Here is a 17,393-nt window from a genome sequence, read left to right as displayed (position 1 = left end):
AAATATATATAGAGATACACATCGAAAATTTGAGAGAGTAATAGAGATAGATGAGAGAAGAGAGAAAAATAAATAGCTTGTGTATGAGTTAGAAGTTTTAAAAATCCATCCAAATCTTTGGGTTGAACCAAATACAATTTTTTACAATTTATAGTTGTACCTTAGGCTTTAATATTTGTATGTTAATGAATTCTATGAAATTATTAAAAGTATATGGAAAATTTGAATACCTATAGACTTTTATATAGTTTTTAAAAATCAATGTTGAATATCACTTGACTTTTTTAAACTCTACGAAAGTTTATTTTGAATACCATTAGACTTCTGAAGAATATGTAAAAGTTTTAATTAAATACATCTAGATTTTTAAAATCTACAAAATTAATTAAAAATCAATAAATTTTCTGTATTGAATATACCCCCTTAATTTGTTTACAACAAGAAGTTTGGAACTGTAAATTTAAAAAAGCTTCTTGTTGTTTTTCAAAAAAGGAATTGTAATATAAAACAGAAGAGTTCAAACCCAAATTCACTCCGTGTGTTATTGTGTGTCTACGAGCCTTACAAATCTCCCAACACTTATTACCGATTCCGATTTCTACACCTTTCTTAGCTCCAGATCGGGCGGTTCTCTCTCTCCACTTCATTGTAAACAGCTGTCTCAACATCTACGCTGTGTTGTACTCTTGATTTTTGTGTTGGATCATAGGGTTTTCGATTGACAGGAGAGGATTTTTCTAGGTTTTTAGTCAACGATAGTTTAATTTATTCCTAGTTTTGTTTTTAAGGCGTAATCGGTAATATCAGCGAAGAAAAAGGAAGAAAAACTGTAGGGTTTTGTCGCAATTAACTCCCTTTTAAAATTGAAATCAATTGAAAAATTGAGTTGTTTGTATTGTGTATGTCATTGTTTGTTTGCTTTGCTTCATTGTTGCTTGATACTATGAGTGCTGTAGGAGGCTGTATTATTATGCTTCAGGAATAAATCGATATCTGTACTTACTAGTGATGAAACTTTTTTGATTATGCATGTTGGAGGCTTTTTCTTGTGGGTTTTTTGTTCCCTTTTTTTGTTGTCTTATTAAAAGGTTGAAGCTATCCTAAAATTCATAGGAATTCGATGTTTCCAAATTAGTATGATTGTATAGTGTGCAATAAAAATTCCTGAAGTCACTCACGGGAGGGAATTTTCAAATATTTGCGATTTGTCTATACTATTTATGGGTTCAGGTTTGGTTGCTACGAGTTAATTTGATAAGTTGTAACATAGCCTTTTTACAAATCTTTGGGCTACATCAATTATTTGTTGCATTATCTATGTGATTAAGTTGTATTGATGCCTCGTGTAAAAAAACCATTTTATTTACCTGCCGCCTTTTGCAGTTTGTTGTCTTAGTTATCTGCATATACTCGCGTTTTTCTGCTAAAGATGAATACGCAACAAGTCATGCAGACCGGGTCTTCCTCTAATGGATACAGCCGTCGTAGAGCTGATAAGGGCACTGTCACTAGGTTTGATAGTAAATTCAATGTTGGAACCACAAATTCTGGCAGGATATATTTTGGTAAGCGTCAACGTATCATTGGTATTTGTGAATGCAATATTTCTTTTCCTAACACTTATAATGTCAGGTAAAGGAGGTGGGCTTGAAATGCCGTCACGTGATCGACTAATATATTTAACGACGTGCCTTATTGGACATCAAGTGGAAGTCCAGGTGCAGGATGGATCTGTATTTTCAGGAATATTTCATGCAACAAATGCTGAGGATCTAGGTATATAGAAAAGTAAATTCACAAAGTTTACAACTATATCACTTTTGGGTGCTAATGCTTTACTTTAGACCATGGTTCTAAATTTCGCTAGGCGCCGCTAGGCGGATTCCACGGTATCAAGAGACTTGTAATGATTCTTAGACTAAATTTTTGCCCAAACTCTGTTAAAATCCAATTGACACCTGGTTCATTCCTCCTGCTTCTTCTTGTCTAAGGAGGATCAGAATAATAGTCAATGCAAAAGAAATCAAAATAAAGGAAAAAATTACTTTTAGGGTCGGGTTTGATTTTTTCATGTGTGCAGAAGTAAGTAGACAAAGATGAGAGGGACGTATTAGGGCAAGAGCAAGCCAACAAATCGTGGTTTTAATTGGGCTTTCAATCCCAAAAAATTAAAAGCACGAGCCTATAATTCTTTCTTCATGTCATGTCATGTTCTAGTTTAATTCGGTTTCAAAAGTTAAAAGCCCAAAAAATATTTGCCAACAAAACTTTGAACACCTAGGCCCGTCTTGAACCGCCTAGGACCGCCTAGGCGCCCTTGCCGCATAAGATGGCCGCCTAGAACCTTTTCGGTGCGGTCAAGTGGCGCCTAAGCGTCAGCCGCCTAAACGCGCCTAGCGCCTAGGAGATACTTAGGTGGCCGCCTAGCCCGAGTTTTAGAACACTGCTTTAGACCATGTTTTTGCAAATAGAATTTGGTTTTTTCTTTGAAAAGTGGCCTTTGTTTTTTTTGCAGGAGTTGTTCTCAAGATGGCTCAATTAATCAATGATGGTTCTTCTGGTCAGAAAAATATTTTGGATTCTCCAAGCAGGCCCCCTCCAAGGACTTTGATCATACAGGCTGAGGATTTTGTGCAACTAACGGCAAAGGTTTTGCTATGTCCTGTTTCTTATATACACTTGTAAAATATTTTTGTGATACAATCATACCAGATTAGAATGGCTGTCAATATGTGCAAATGCAATTGTGTATTGAAAAACTTATTCTTTTTCAATTTTCCAGGAGGTGTTTTTGTAGCAACATTACTGCTGAAGTTGTCGCAATTATGAAGCAAAAAGTTTCTAATCAAATGTCCACTTTGTAATTTGAAATTTAGCTGATAAACTTTGTTATTGAACTGAAACAGGGAGTGCCTGTTACCAGGGATGGTTTAACCAAAGAAATGCAGCATGGAAAGAAGCGAGAACTTATGACAGATTCCTCCATATCACAATACCGGCATGTTGACATGGGAAGAGAATTGCAGCCTTGGGTCCCAGATGACAGCGATCCCAGATTTCCTGAAACTGAAAACACATTTGATGACCATTGGAATAGGTTGGAAATCTCATGTTATCTATCTTGAAGGAAGAGCGTAACGGTTCTTTCTTTGTTTACAATAGCGTCCCATTGCACGCAATAGTCGGGTTTTTTATTAATATTTTTTAGTTAATTGAATAGGTTTTTTTATAATCTTTTTTAGTCAAGTCGATTTTAGTTAAAAAAGTTAGTAATTATACTTTGTATCAATATAAGGGCCATAAAACAAAACGTGAAGGGCAATGTGGTCATTTAATTGAAGGCAGACCTAATTGTGTCGGTCTCCTTTGCTCAACTTTAATATAAGTATATAGATATAGATGTATGATTGGTTATTAAGGTATTGAAATTTCTATTTCTCTGACAGTAAATATTGTTTAATACGAATAGTTTAATGATTGTTTTAGATATGACCATATATTAGTTGAAGCAGTAAACGTAATATAAATTTATTACTGCCATATAATACGTAGAAGAATCAATAGTTATGTCAGGATAAAGCTTCAATGGAGTATCATGTAACTTATTTTTTGTTGTTGTTTTGACTGAGTATTATTATCTGAATATCAGGGGCTGGGATCAGTTTGAAGCAAATGAAAGTTTATTTGGAGTGAAGAGCACCTTTAACGAGGAACTTTACACAACAAAGCTTGAGAAAGGTCCTCAGATGAGAGAACTAGAAAGAGAAGCTATACGGATAGCTAGAGAAATCGAGGGTGATGAAACCCTTGATCTTCATGTGGCAGAGGTTAGACCAAAAATAGGCTATTTTTTTTCTTTGGACTTTTTTACACCTTGTTTGTTACTTTACAATTTAATACCATCATGTTGTTTCTGTAGGAAAGGGGTGTTCAACTTGATGGAAATGGCTATTTTTTTTCTTTGGACTTTTTTACACCTTGTTTGTTACTTTACAATTTAATACCATCATGTTGTTTCTGTAGGAAAGGGGTGTTCAACTTGATGGAAATCTTGAAATTGATGAAGAAACCAGATTCTCATCAGTCTATAGGGGAGTTGATGACCGTGGATATGATGAGATTGAGGATGTATCATTGGATTCGAAAAATGATGAAACCTTTGGGCATGTCTCTGATTCCGCCACTGAAATCCCTCCCATGAATGTGAGTATTGGGAAAACCAGTTATGGAACTCTAGTGTCATCAAGATCTTCACTAATGGTATTTCTTGTCTCCGATTTCGTTTTCTTCATTATAGTATTTTACCTTGTTAAATAAAAGTTCTGAATTGTTTTCCTGTTTCAGCTGGTTCACCGATTCATGTTAGTTTCATTTTCCTTTTTCTTTTGGTACCTATGCCTTAAAATAGTTGATGGGGGACAGTGTTGGTTACCAATTCATCAGTGAAAAATGAAGTGAAAGCCAGAAACTATTTATATTAAGATTTGGACTTGAATAAAATTTTGTGGCTTTATCTCAGTCTTTTGTATTCTCCCCTATGCCAGTGTCTATTAATCTTGTTTGTGTTGTTTCTGGGTGTTATTAATAAACCTATATGTTTTCTGCTCATTCTATTTTTCCTGGTGTAGGGAGAAGTCCAATCTACTATGAGTTCTAGCAGTAGGGATGTTTATCATACAAATTCTGACGATCGTTCACTGCTATCTGAACAGCTTCCCAAAGATTCCTCCACTGAAACCGGCAGGTTGGTGTACAATTGTCTGATATCTAATGTTTGTTGTTTCATTTCAGTTACTATTATGCTAGTGGAAGAGCATAACTTAAAGAATTCTGGGACGAAGCTATTTATCTTTGAAGTCAAATGTTAGCTCTCATTAAAAAAAATTAATGAAGCATCTAATTGGAAAATTTTCATGTAGACTTCATGATAACCAAGATATTGGATGGGGTGGTGAAAGCAAAGAAAAGCTAAAGGTGAGTGCATTCTGACTGCTATTAAGTTGGCTCGTGTCTTAAAATGTTACCATCTGACAAATTTTTTCCCCTGCAGGTAGTCAACCAAAGTCGAGTGTCAAAAGTTGAGGGTAAGCAGCATTTTCTTTGCTGATAGCGTCTGACAGTGTATCATATTGATGCAGAAAATCTATGAATATACTTTCTAGAGAGTCCCCTGGGATAGTTTTATAAACTGATGGTTTTCTGGCATTTATCGAAGTATATTCATAGATTTCCAATTTTCTCATTCTGTTGGGCCTCGTCAGCTCTTTTACTTGAGCAATTTGTCAGTTTTTACTTTGTAGAACATGTTTTTTTATCTATTGTTGCATTTATTTGACATCATCTATATCTTTGTTCACAGATTCACATTTGCTTTTGAGACCAAAGATAGAAAACTCTGACAAGGTTGGATTGTCACCAAATGCTACTGCATATGATCCATCACATACATCAACCAAGGTTCAGGAAAAGGCAAGCTCTTCCAGTATGCCGCTGGAAGGTACTATACCTCCCAAAACACAAGGGACTGCAACTTCTATTGCCAGGCCTAGCAGTTCTGCATCATCCACTTCCGATCGTGGGGGAGGTGCCCCTTCAACTTCTGCTGGCCGAGGATTGTCACCAAGTTCATCTGTTGGCTCATTGTCATCTGAGAAGTCAACATTGAATCCACATGCTAAGGTGGGAGTAGTGGTTTGACAAAGCAATTTTTTTTTATATGGCAGTTGTAATTTAGCCACTTTTCTTTATTCATGGCTTCGATAATGGATGAAATGCACAGATGGATGGGTATGCTAAATAATTCCTATCTCATATTCTGCTGTACCTAATATATCCTTCTCGTTATTTTCTCACTCTTCAATTGTTTTTGCAGGAATTTAAATTAAATCCAAACGCAAAGAGTTTTGTTCCATCTCTAACGACTCTGAGATCACCTTCTCCAGTTGCTGATAGTTCTTTCTATTATCCAGCTAACATGACTGCAGTTCCACACATGCCTGGGATGCCTGTAGGTGTCGGGGTATGAATGTAACTCTTGCTGCTAGGTTTTAGTTCCAGTTAAATTACCAAGCTTCTAACTTCTCTTAAATGCCTTCGTTCATCTGAAAGCTTAATCATAGATGACTCAATTAATTAATGCTAGTAGCATTTTGAATGCTACATTTATTTGTTAACAAGATGTCAGACCTGTTTAGTATATCGCAAGCGTCCATTCACCTAGAACCTAGTTATTGATATACTGTTACAATATAAAAAAGAAGAAATACCAAGGGCACAACTATACTTGCTTCTTCTTTTTGGTCGGCTAATTATTTTCTTTTGCAGATTGGACCTTCTTTTGCACCTCCACAGCCTGTTATTTTTAATCCACAGGCTGCACATGTGCCACAACCCTATTACCATCCAAGTGCAGCCCAGGTTTTTTCCCCATCATTGATGGCTCTTCTCTTGAATATTTTCACATTTTTCCATCTACATGGAAGTAAAACTGAATTCTTCTTATGCAGTATGGGCAGCAGATGATAATTGGACAGCCCCGGCCAGTAATGTACATGCCAACATATCCAACAGTAAGATAATTGTTTCTTCCTTCTCCTGTTCTGTTATTCTATGTTTCAGTATGTGGTGTGTTTTAATTGTCATCTTGCTGTACCTGTGTTATTGGCTGTTATGGTGGAGGAAGAAAACAAAAAGTTGATCCGTCTCTTGTGCCATTTGGATTAAAACAGTAAATGAAACTGAGATTGGAAAACCATTTATGAGCAACTGTTCGTATTGTTCTTATTGACTCACTTATTTAGTCAATAACTTTTGAGCTTTGAACTAACTCTGTCATTGTCAAGGTGGCTTACCTCCCTTAACGTGTTCATCTGATTCATCTTCTTTCCCCCAGGATGTGCATTACAGAGGAAGGGAATTTTAGCCAATGTTGGTGTTTACTGACTTGTGACAATAAAAGGGGGTGGATTAACAGTTTTCTGATGACAGACTGCTTGGAAACATTTTTTTGCAAGAGCCCAGCAGCTTACAAAATTTTTATAGATGCTTAGATATTACATGTGCCTAGATGAGATTCGGTTCTTTCTGGAAAATCCTGCATGTCAATGCATTTTCCATTTCTTAAATGTCTCTTTAATATGTACTATCATGGATTAGTACTTCAAATTTCATCTTTTTCTGGGTACTTAAAGTGGAATGGAATCATGGTGATAGAACAGTTTAGATTTGGTTTGTGATTTAAGTACTACCGGATATCATTTATTGTCACCTCCTTACTCGAAAGCTGGAGGTACTCGTGCTGTTGTGTGTTCAAAATCGGAGTTGGTTTATAGATCTTGGTTTCAGAGCAAAGAAGGTACTTGTGTTGGAGAGAATATGGTGGAGATAACGGAAAGTGACCATATTCGAAACAGTACTCTGGTGGATGAGCAGGGCCTGCACTGCACGTTGTCGTCGTGCTGTTGAAATTATTGATTAAAATTGAAGTCGAAGTTAGATGTATTACCGTGGTGGCAATTGTTTTTTCTCTCTGTGTTTTCGAAGTTCTTATCTTTCATCAAAGTTTTCTTGGGTTTTACTTTTCCTTTGGAATTATTTTTGTCGGGTTTGATGCATCCCTTTTGGTTAGTGAATGCGATAATACATGGATATTGATTCAGAAAAACGGATACAGCTTTCAGCATATCTTACCTGATATACTCTAATTCTTTGCAAAAGTAAAAAACGTATTGTGGAAATATAGGACGGGCGTGTGCATACAAGTATACAACTCGATCCTGAAATCACGAAAAATTGTGCGTTTTGCTTCGATTTAACCTTTTTAAAAAAAATCAATTTGTCATTATCTGATTTGCAATGAGATTTAACATACGTTTTAATTCTGAGATTTAAATATTCAATTTTTTTGGAAAGTTAATTTTTTCATTTTATGTATAAAACATGTATCATATTAAAATAAATCGAAAGTTGACTTACTCAATAGTTTTATCATATTATATATGGGTATGAAATAAAAGATAGTCAACGTGTTATTACGTAAATAATATGCTCGCTTCGACAAAAATGTCTTAAAACTAAATAAATTGACATATCATATAAAATAAATAAATTATTAAAAATTATATTTATTATTTTAAATATCGTGAATCCTACTTCTGAACTCTGTAAATTTTGACTACCTCTACTGTTATATTAAGTCTGGGTATGATTTAAAAATCTTTTTTGGTGTACTCTTACTTACTATCTCTCCTTCACATCTAGGGTGCGTTTGGTAGAGGTGATTAGGTGGGTTTATTTTTTTTAACTCACCTAATCACATGTTTGGTACGGGTGATTATTTAACCAAGTCTATCCCTCCTATGAATGATTAGGTTATATTAAGTAGGTTAAATAATATCTCCTTACCCCCCAGATTATTTATCCCACTCTTAATGCATCATATTTTTTCAATTTTACCCTTCTCCTAAATTCAAACTCACCACCACTTCTTTCCACCGACCGTCCACCGCCAACCTCTGCCGCCGGTCGACCGCCGCCGCCACTTTCGACCGATCGCCGCCTCCTCCTCCGGCCGACCGCCGCCGCCTCCTCCGGCCGACCGCCGCCGCCGCTTCCGACCGACCGCCGCCGCCGCCCCCCACCGACACACAATTAGAATGACAGTTTTGTCAATTCATCAAAAAATTATTATTTATTACATTCTTATCCATCATACCAAACATAATATTATTTTATCATTATATATTATATTTATACTTCAATCATTCTTTTTATCATTTCTCTCTTAATCATTTCATTATCCTATCCTTCAAACCAAATGTAGCCTTAATGTCTCTATGGATAATTCATTTGCTAGAATAAATTATATGTTAAAGACCATAATCTACCACTAGTGAATTTATTTTGGGCCAAAACTAAATAAATTTGTATGTCATGTAAAGTAAGGAGGATGTATTGGTTATAGATTTTTAATGACTTTTATGGAGTTTAAAAGTCTAGAGGTATTCAAACTAGACTTTTATATACTCCATAAAAGTTTAGTGGTATTCAATGTAAACTTTTGTAGAATTTTAAAAAGTCATGTGGTATTCAAACTTGACTTTTAAAAACTCTACAAAAGTCTATAGGTATTCAAAATGTCAATAGACTTTTAATGACTCTATGAAATTCTATTAAGTACAAGAATTATAGCCTAAGGTACAACAATAAAATGTCAACAAAAGTCTTTGATTCAACCTAAAGATTTGAATGTACATTTAATTGAGAAATCTCCCAAATTCAATACAAACTTTCATTCTTTTCTCATCTATTTATTTTTCCTTTTATTTGTTCTTTTTAAAAACATAATTAAAATTTAATTTTTTATTAATTATTATATAAAATTTTATTTTTAATTATTTTCTTTAATTTTAGTTAATCTATATATTAAATTATTGTATAAGCAAATTCATACCGATACTATACCAAAATTTTCGGTATACCGAACCAAAAAAACCTTACATTTTAAAAAAATTTATAATTTATTGTTTTAAAATATTATATATTTTAAAATTTTTGTATATTTTTCCGGTATTTCGGTATATACCAAAATTTTCAAATTGGATATCGTTAACGTACCGAAAAATTCGGTATTGTTACCGTACCGTATCGAAATCTTCGGTGTACTTAAAATTCGGTAAATTCAATATTTTTTTGTTATGGTAATCTCGGTATACCGAAAATTCGGTATTTTTTCCCATCCCTAACATGGCTTGTATTGGCATGTGCTACATCACACAATTTTCTTTGAAAGAAGTGTTAATTTGATGAATTTTAAATTGAACTAGATAATGAAGCTCAACTGTCTTCATCAGCACAAGTTTATGAAGGTGACGACTTTGATAAGTTATTTAATACTCAAAAACAATAACGAGCAAATGCTAATGCATGGAGGGATATCATAGCCAATGGAATGTAGAACGATGTTGATCAAATTGTCAGTAACGATTAGATTTTTTTTATAAAAGATTATTCATTATTTTGAGTGTTCTTTTAATAAAATTTTATTATGAACTTATAAAAATATTATTCATTAATATGTTGAATTGACATAAAGAATTGAAATTTTGATTTCAATAAATTGGATAGTTCATTTGTCGTTTTTCACAAATTAAATTGATTTAACTTTTAAGTAAGTAAAATTCATTTACATTCATAAATAAAAAAATAATTTAAAATTGAAGAGATTATCTATGTCCAATAATTATTTTAAAAAATTAATAAAAAATAAATCACAATTATAAACTACAAAATTCACATAATTCTATGAAAAAAAGTTTACAAAAGTCTACAAAAATCTTGAAAAAAATCTATAAGAGTCTATGAAATTTGTTTTACAATTATATGAGATTCCATAAAAGTCAATAAAAATCTATCAACTCCACAAAAATCCATCATTTAAAAAAAATCATTAAAAATCTTTGAAATTATAGAATGGATACACCGCTAAATTTTGGTACTATTGAACATTCGGGACTCGGCCCATTACTTCCAACAGAGTTGAACGAAGCCCCCTCCAGCTTCGTCACATTTAAATCCGCCCAGCTTCGTCACACTCCTTTTTAATCTACTCACGATTTTCCTGTTCCTTTCCGACGTTGTTTTCGCTGTTGAAATTCTAATGTTGTAATCTTAATTTTGTAGTTTTTTTTTTTAAAATTGATTTTGTAGAATTTCTGCTGAACAAAGAAGACAGAAAAGGAAAAATGGATGCAGGATACAATCCGCGTACTGTTGAGGAAGTTTTTCGAGACTTTAGGGGTCGTCGAGGTGGCCTTATTAAAGCCCTTACTACAGGTGGTCTTTCGAACTGTATTCTTGTGTGCATTTTTTTTTCTAGGTGTATGTCGCTTCGATATTATTTTTGAAGTGTGGGTTGTTTTTGTATTTCAGATGTTGAAGAATTCTACCAACAGTGTGATCCTGGTCAGGGGTTTTTACGCGAAATGGGTTTCCTTTTTAGTTGTATATATATATTTGTTTATTTTATTGAGTTTGAGTACTTTTGTTTCATGTACGAACTAGTTATCTCTTAAAAAATGCTCTTGTTTCGTGTTTTTGTTGAGCAAAATCAAGTGTTGAATTATGGCTAATGACCGTGTATTTCACGGTCTTTATCGATCCTTGTTACCTTTTGCGCTACACTGAAAAATTCGCTGTGTTTGCGGCAAATCATTAATATTTTGGAATGTTGAAAGGTAAATTATAGACAACTCCAAGTTGAGCAAATCAGGCTCCGAAATTTATAAAATAGGATAGGATTTGGGATGTGAAGTTTAATAACTAAATCAAGCTCGATTGTTTGAAAGTTGATAATTTCCATTAGTCTATTAATTTGCTGCAGATGCATCAAGTTTGATTCATTTTTTAGGTTTCGCAATCCTTTGTATCCATTTTGAGCACTTTCAAGTCTACCATTTCTTGTTAGGTTGTTATTTTTATATGTTGCTGTTGTTGGGTTTTCATTTTCTTAATAACATCTTCTTACTGGTTCCGTTCCATTCCTACATTTTTGAATCATATGGCGATGGTATTTAGGTATTTTTTGGGTCATCTTTTCCGCAATATTACTAATTCAGCTTGTAATCCGTTGTTATTTTTATTCACAGAGAAGGAGAATTTGTGCTTGTATGGATTTCCTAATGAACAGTGGGAGGTCAATTTACCTGCTGAAGAAGTACCTCCTGAACTCCCTGAGCCTGCTCTGGGAATCAACTTTGCTAGAGATGGAATGCAGGACAAAGATTGGTTATCTCTTGTTGCTGTCCACAGTGACGCGTGGTTGCTTTCTGTTGCCTTCTATTTTGGAGCAAGATTTGGGTTCGATAAAGCTGACAGGTGGATCTTCAATCCCATTTTTGTCATTTACAAGGTCTCATTTATGCCGTTAAGTTGCGGTATAACATTAAAATAACGGTTGAAATATTTTTAAGAGAAAGGCAGCAAATCAATAGTAATGATGCCAAAATTTCTGTTAAATAAATACTTCCCTAGTAGCTGTCTCCTATATTTCTACTTGTTTCCGTTGAAGGTCGTGTGCAATTAAGATTTTTGTTTGTCTAAGACTTTGATCACTGGAGAAGCTAATTGATTTGGGCGTGTGCATGGATGAATTTATGCATATCCTTTAAGGTTACAAAATAATGCAATAAAAAAGAATCTATGTTGATTCCGGTCCTTGGGAACTGCGAAAGTATGTGGGTTAACAAATTACGGTGTTACTGTTTCCTGGTTGCTATTTAACCCATTTGTTGAAGAAAACAACTTTGCATTCTATTAATTTATCATAGTCCATGTTTTGATGACACCTTTAGGATGCTTTATGGTTTATTTGAATTGTGAAGTTAATGATGTGATATAATCTTATTCCTGCTTCTTGGTTCAGGAAGCGCCTTTTTAACATGATCAATGAACTTCCAACCATATTTGAAGTGGTGTCTGGTGCTGCAAAGAAGCAACAGAAGGAGAAATCAGCAGTCTCAAATCTTAGTAGCAACAAATTCAAGCCAAAACCTAAACCAGTAAGAAATCGGAAGGGGAATTTATTTTTATCTGTAACCAAAAGATTTTATTCGCTTTCATAGCTTGGCTGTGTTCCCATCATTTAACTGCATCTATGATATTATCGGTGTAAATTGGTTAAACAGTCAGCCTTTTTTGAGATTCCGTTATATCTGTGAAGATATCGGTCTTTTTTATGTTTTACGTAGCTGATTTCCCGGCATTAGTGTAATTATTAATCTTCTTCTTGGTTGTAATATAACTGCCCTATTTTGTGCAGCTACCAACCGTAGCTCCCGAGAAGATTTCCGTATCCCAGGCAAAAGATGATGAAGAAGGGTTGGACGAGGAAGAAGATGAGCATGGGGATGCCCTCTGCGGTGCTTGTGGAGAGAACTACGCATCTGATGAATTCTGGATATGCTGCGACCTATGTGAGAGGTGGTTCCATGGAAAATGTGTCAAGATTACCCCTGCTAGAGCCGAGCACATCAAGCAGTACAAATGCCCTACATGCAGCAACAAGAGAGCTCGACCCTCGTGAAGAACTATCTGTCAGGCTACTTAGTTTATTGGACCCTTTCCTGTTTATCTGTAATTTTGTGCCAAAAATGTGAATTAGTGCTTGTTGAGGGGGATCCAATTCTTGGTAATAGGGTCGTTTTATTGTCATCAGCGGTTAAGTCATCCTCTGATTTTGTTGGACGGCGATGCTTCTTTCATCAAGTTCTCTGTTTTCCTTGATCTTTTGCTTGCCTCAAGTATTTTGCCATATATACCTTTTATTCTATGCTTGGAGATGTTTTTCGCGGATTTGGTGTTTGTATTGTACAACAATATATCATCGAGTCTTTTTCAATACACACTCACACACAATATATGGAGTCTTTTTCAAATATATATATAAAGCGAGGCAAATTGAAGGTTATACGCCAGTTCTTGAATACGCCCAACTTTTGTCCATGGATGGTACGCATGTTCAGTTTATGACATCCAAAAGCACTAATATATGCGAGGATTGCGGTGTGTCAATCATGTTTCACCCTGTATGGTTTTTTTTATTGAATCTATCTAACTTATATAAAATTACTAAATGAATTTTATATAAAACTTTGTGCATAAAGCGAATAATTCAACAATTATCAGTAAAGAGAGAATGATGCTATGTTTAATTGATATGTGTCTTTATGAATGGTCACTTTGCTTTTCTACATGACATGCTGATCACCAATCTCATCAACACTTCAAGCCCATTTGAAAAAAATGAATGGACATGTTATGTAATAAAGAGATACTTTAAGCTGTGTTTATAGATTTATGCTATATCCGAGCCAAAGCCAAGTCAGATCAAGATTTGCTCTTAAATTTCCTTCGGGATTTCAAATCCACGACAATTACAGAAATATTATCCTTGCTACCTTTCTGAAGGGCCAAATTTGACAGATATTCTGCCGCGGATTGTGCCGCAGGATCGACTCCCTCCCCCCGCTCAACTAATGGTTGAGTTCCATTCTTTTTGTGCCAAATTAAGATCCGTTTTCTAGCCACTTCACATACTTCCTCGTTTGTCAAAACATCCCACAACCCATCGCTGGCTAAAATAAGGCACTCGTCGTCTCTGGCACGAGGCATAAACAAGACTTCTGGGTCAGGTATAATCCATGGCTTTAAGTACCTGTCACCTGCACAGATGAAGTAAACAAACTTGAGACACGCTGCAGTGGAGTGGAGCAATTGGGAGACAGGACGAAAGGACTCCTGAACGTTTTGGCCATTTGACAAAAAACTAGTAGTTCTAATGTTCTATTCCTCAAAAGGATCCGAGTTTAATTTCCAGTCTTTCAGGTATATAAAGTAATGAAGAACTCGAATTAAGACAACTTATAATGATTTCATACATTAATAGACATTTACATTACAAACTTATACAATCGTGACATTAAAAGACATCACATACCTATGGATCTTGACATTGCAAGAACACCGAAAACCCGGTGTCCGTTCCACTTTATCACCTTGCCTCCAGATGCTTCAATTCTAGCATATTCATCTTCTCTATTTGGCTAACATAAATAGAAAATAAATTAATAAAAATTAGTTCAGTAAAACCAGACATTATTATAATCTTTGAAGGAGGAAAGTTAATCAAGACAACATTTGCTCACTTTATGATCAACAGATAACGCAACTGCTTCTTTACCACGATAAAGGACAGCCCTCGAATCTCCACAGTTGGAAACTATAATGTGGGATGAGCAGACAACTGCCACAACAGCGGTTGACCCCACAGTTTCTGGGGCAACAGGTTCAGATGTGCAATCATTTGCATATCCACCATGACAACCTTTGCTAGTCGCCCCTCCAACCTCATCATCAACCTTCAGAAAGCAGCTTGTAAAAACCTTGTTCCACTGCATCTCCCTAGTGTCTCTAATACTCCCGTTTACCAAATCATCTTTAACATTGTTTAACTCCTCTTCTAAAGCCAAATGGATCCTATCACAGCAATACTTCGCAACCTACAAGATGAATGTAACATGGTTGGCTGCGAGTATAAATGTTACCAACCCACCAAAACTTTTTACCCAAGCAAACAATTTCAAAAAAGCCAAAATCCTTAGGTTGCATTGAATGGATGGATCGATATAACAGAGCAATCGTAATTAACATGATTTGGAAATTTGATCCCAAATGAAAGCTTCTCGACGTAATCAAATGTCCCAAAATAGTCTAAAAATGTATCGAATTTGAAAGGAATTCAAATTTCAACTTCCCCGTATTTAAACAAAAATGATGGCTTTGGGTGACTAGATTCAATTCCTTGAAGCTCAAATCCATCAATGGGTGGTGAAATAGAGGAGATAAATTATCATACGAAGTCAAAATCATTGTGAAAATCTAGCTCTTCACGCAGCAGATACAAACACAAACCACTTATAAATTGGGTTAGATAGCATCCAATTACCCAATTGATTGTAAAACATCGAAACATGCCCCAACAATTGAAAACTAACTCAAATAACTTCTTAATGAACAATAAATTGCATACCTGAGATCCACCGTGACCATCGTACACCCCAAAGAAATGTGACGTCAGGTGTCTCAAAGTCTGACTAATCCCATCTATCATACGGTCACCAATAAACATCTTGATAGGGATTTTCATAAAATGAGGTACAGCCACAACAGCATCTTCCATCTCCGGTCTATTTCCGCGGATAGAAACAGAACCCCAAAGCGGAATGCAGTCCACTTCAAAGACAGTCTTAACGCCACCTTTCCCAGTATCACTCTCACTGGATAACGGAAGAGCTACAATGGATGCCTTTATGGTAGGTCCATCTGAACATTCTTCATTTGGTTTGGAATTCAGTTTAAGAAATTCACCCGATGTTTTCCGCCGTATGCTTCTTTCCTCCAAAGTAATAACCTTTGCAACAATTTGACCATTGTCAATTCCCTCTATTTTGAGGGCTATAGGCAAGCTACTCTCTGAAGAAAGATTTAGAGGCAAGTTTATGTCCGCTGTAGAATCAAGAGGTAGCAACTCAACCGCACTGATAACACTGGGGTCTTCCCCAATTGAGAGAATCTCATCTTCTTTGCTTTCCTGAGCATCATGGATTAACTTACCATTTTCAGTATACTGTGTCATCTTTGACATATCAGGTTTTGCTCCATTTCGCCCAAGCAATGTCGAACTGGAATCCCACCTAGAACTAGCAGTATCATCCATAGCTGGATCCGATAGAAAATTTGCTGTTTCGGTCACTAGTTCTAGTCTTTTGATTTCCGTTTGGTTTGAAATTCCTGAACTCTCACAAACAGGATCACCTAAGCTAAGTGCCACGGCAACTGAAGGAGCCATATCTTCCATCATTCGTCTTCTCAACAGCAATAAAAACAAAAGGCTGGGAAAATTTAATTACGCACACAGGGACACAAGTATTCAGCGTTTTATCTCGTAAAAGAATTCAATAGCAGATTGAAAACCAGATAATTTGCGATAACGGACTTTTGGAAATCAGATCTGGTCGTAAAATATACTATATAAAGCTGAAAACAGTTTCAACACCTTAGATTCCCAAAAATTACCATCTCACCTCCACCGCCAACCCTTAAAGGTCATTAAATGGAGAAGAAGACCACAGATCCAACCGTAGCCATAATTCCAAGAAAGGAAACCCAAAGAAAGAACCTTCAAGAAAGCAAAACCCAGCCCCCAAATACACAAGGAAACCCTCAAAGACTCAAACTTGTTGCCACATGGAACATGGGTTTCATGGATCTGAGGGAACCCTTAATAGCCTCTTGAAAATCACGGCTATTTCATTCTTATCCGACAAACAAAATCCCTTCCTCCAACAAATTTCTCTAGAAAATAAAGATTCATTCCTCAAAAAAGTTCCTCAAAACCCCCACATCTACATTACAAAAGGAAATATAAAATACTGGAAGACAAAGACAAGTGGAGGGTTCTTACCAAAGAATTGAAACACCAACAAAAAGGGCGAAAGGACTTTCACCATGCTCGGTAATTACTCCCCACCCGTAGATTTTCCCTCATTTCCCTTATGGCTTTGATAGGGAGATAGAGAGAGAGAGAGGTGTGCGGAAAGCTTTGCTACTTCATAGGACACGCGTAGATTATTATCTAACTCCAATCAATGCTTTTGCGCAGAAAAAAATGTGAAAAAAGAAACAATTTTCATGAGGCAAACTTCAAGAAGACCACGTGTCCTTGTTTGGAGGAATCGTCTTCTGCCTGGAATTAAATAAATGTCACCTTTACTGAATTTAATACTAATAAATATTAATTGAATTGAAAGGCATTTGTTCAGGGCATCCAATATATT

The 17,393-nt window shown here is 35.5% G+C and overlaps 3 protein-coding genes across 5 annotated transcripts; 2 read left to right on the top strand and 1 right to left on the bottom strand.

Moving 5' to 3' along the window:
• The first annotated feature begins 486 nt into the window (after positions 1-486).
• Positions 487-7,576, top strand: LOC142542484 (polyadenylate-binding protein-interacting protein 3-like). Of its 3 annotated transcripts, none has more exons than XM_075649132.1 (15): positions 487-648; positions 1,384-1,565; positions 1,633-1,776; positions 2,516-2,649; positions 2,907-3,097; positions 3,650-3,827; positions 4,024-4,203; positions 4,629-4,744; positions 4,920-4,974; positions 5,051-5,084; positions 5,360-5,679; positions 5,873-6,019; positions 6,325-6,417; positions 6,507-6,569; positions 6,893-7,576. In XM_075649132.1, the coding sequence occupies exons 2-15, from the start codon at positions 1,430-1,432 to the stop codon at positions 6,920-6,922; spliced, it is 1,821 nt and encodes a 606-aa protein (XP_075505247.1). In that variant the 5' UTR covers positions 487-648; positions 1,384-1,429; the 3' UTR covers positions 6,923-7,576. The 3 variants fall into 3 exon arrangements, with proteins under 3 accessions (XP_075505247.1, XP_075505245.1, XP_075505246.1); XM_075649130.1 differs by having other exon boundaries at positions 4,024-4,260; XM_075649131.1 differs by lacking the exon at positions 487-648 and adding an exon at positions 660-829 and having other exon boundaries at positions 4,024-4,260.
• A 2,981-nt stretch (positions 7,577-10,557) lies between these two features.
• Positions 10,558-13,281, top strand: LOC142542483 (PHD finger protein ALFIN-LIKE 5-like). The gene is made up of 5 exons (XM_075649129.1): positions 10,558-10,833; positions 10,930-10,962; positions 11,646-11,874; positions 12,422-12,557; positions 12,818-13,281. Exons 1-5 carry the CDS (start codon positions 10,743-10,745, stop codon positions 13,079-13,081), a joined length of 753 nt encoding a protein of 250 aa, XP_075505244.1. The 5' UTR covers positions 10,558-10,742; the 3' UTR covers positions 13,082-13,281.
• A 402-nt stretch (positions 13,282-13,683) lies between these two features.
• Positions 13,684-17,245, bottom strand: LOC142542482 (protein phosphatase 2C 16-like). Its single transcript, XM_075649128.1, has 5 exons — positions 17,021-17,245; positions 15,587-16,392; positions 14,703-15,056; positions 14,495-14,600; positions 13,684-14,219 (listed from the first exon to the last, which is right to left on the bottom strand). Exons 1-5 carry the CDS (start codon positions 17,064-17,066, stop codon positions 13,885-13,887), a joined length of 1,647 nt encoding a protein of 548 aa, XP_075505243.1. The 5' UTR covers positions 17,067-17,245; the 3' UTR covers positions 13,684-13,884.
• Between the last annotated feature and the right edge of the window lie 148 nt (positions 17,246-17,393).

Source organism: Primulina tabacum, chromosome 4 (assembly GCF_025594145.1).
Source record: "Primulina tabacum isolate GXHZ01 chromosome 4, ASM2559414v2, whole genome shotgun sequence".
Classification (NCBI taxonomy): Eukaryota; Viridiplantae; Streptophyta; class Magnoliopsida; order Lamiales; family Gesneriaceae; genus Primulina; species Primulina tabacum.
The sequence above is the reverse complement of the archived record's forward strand: the minus strand, read 5'-3'. Positions and strand labels throughout refer to the sequence as shown.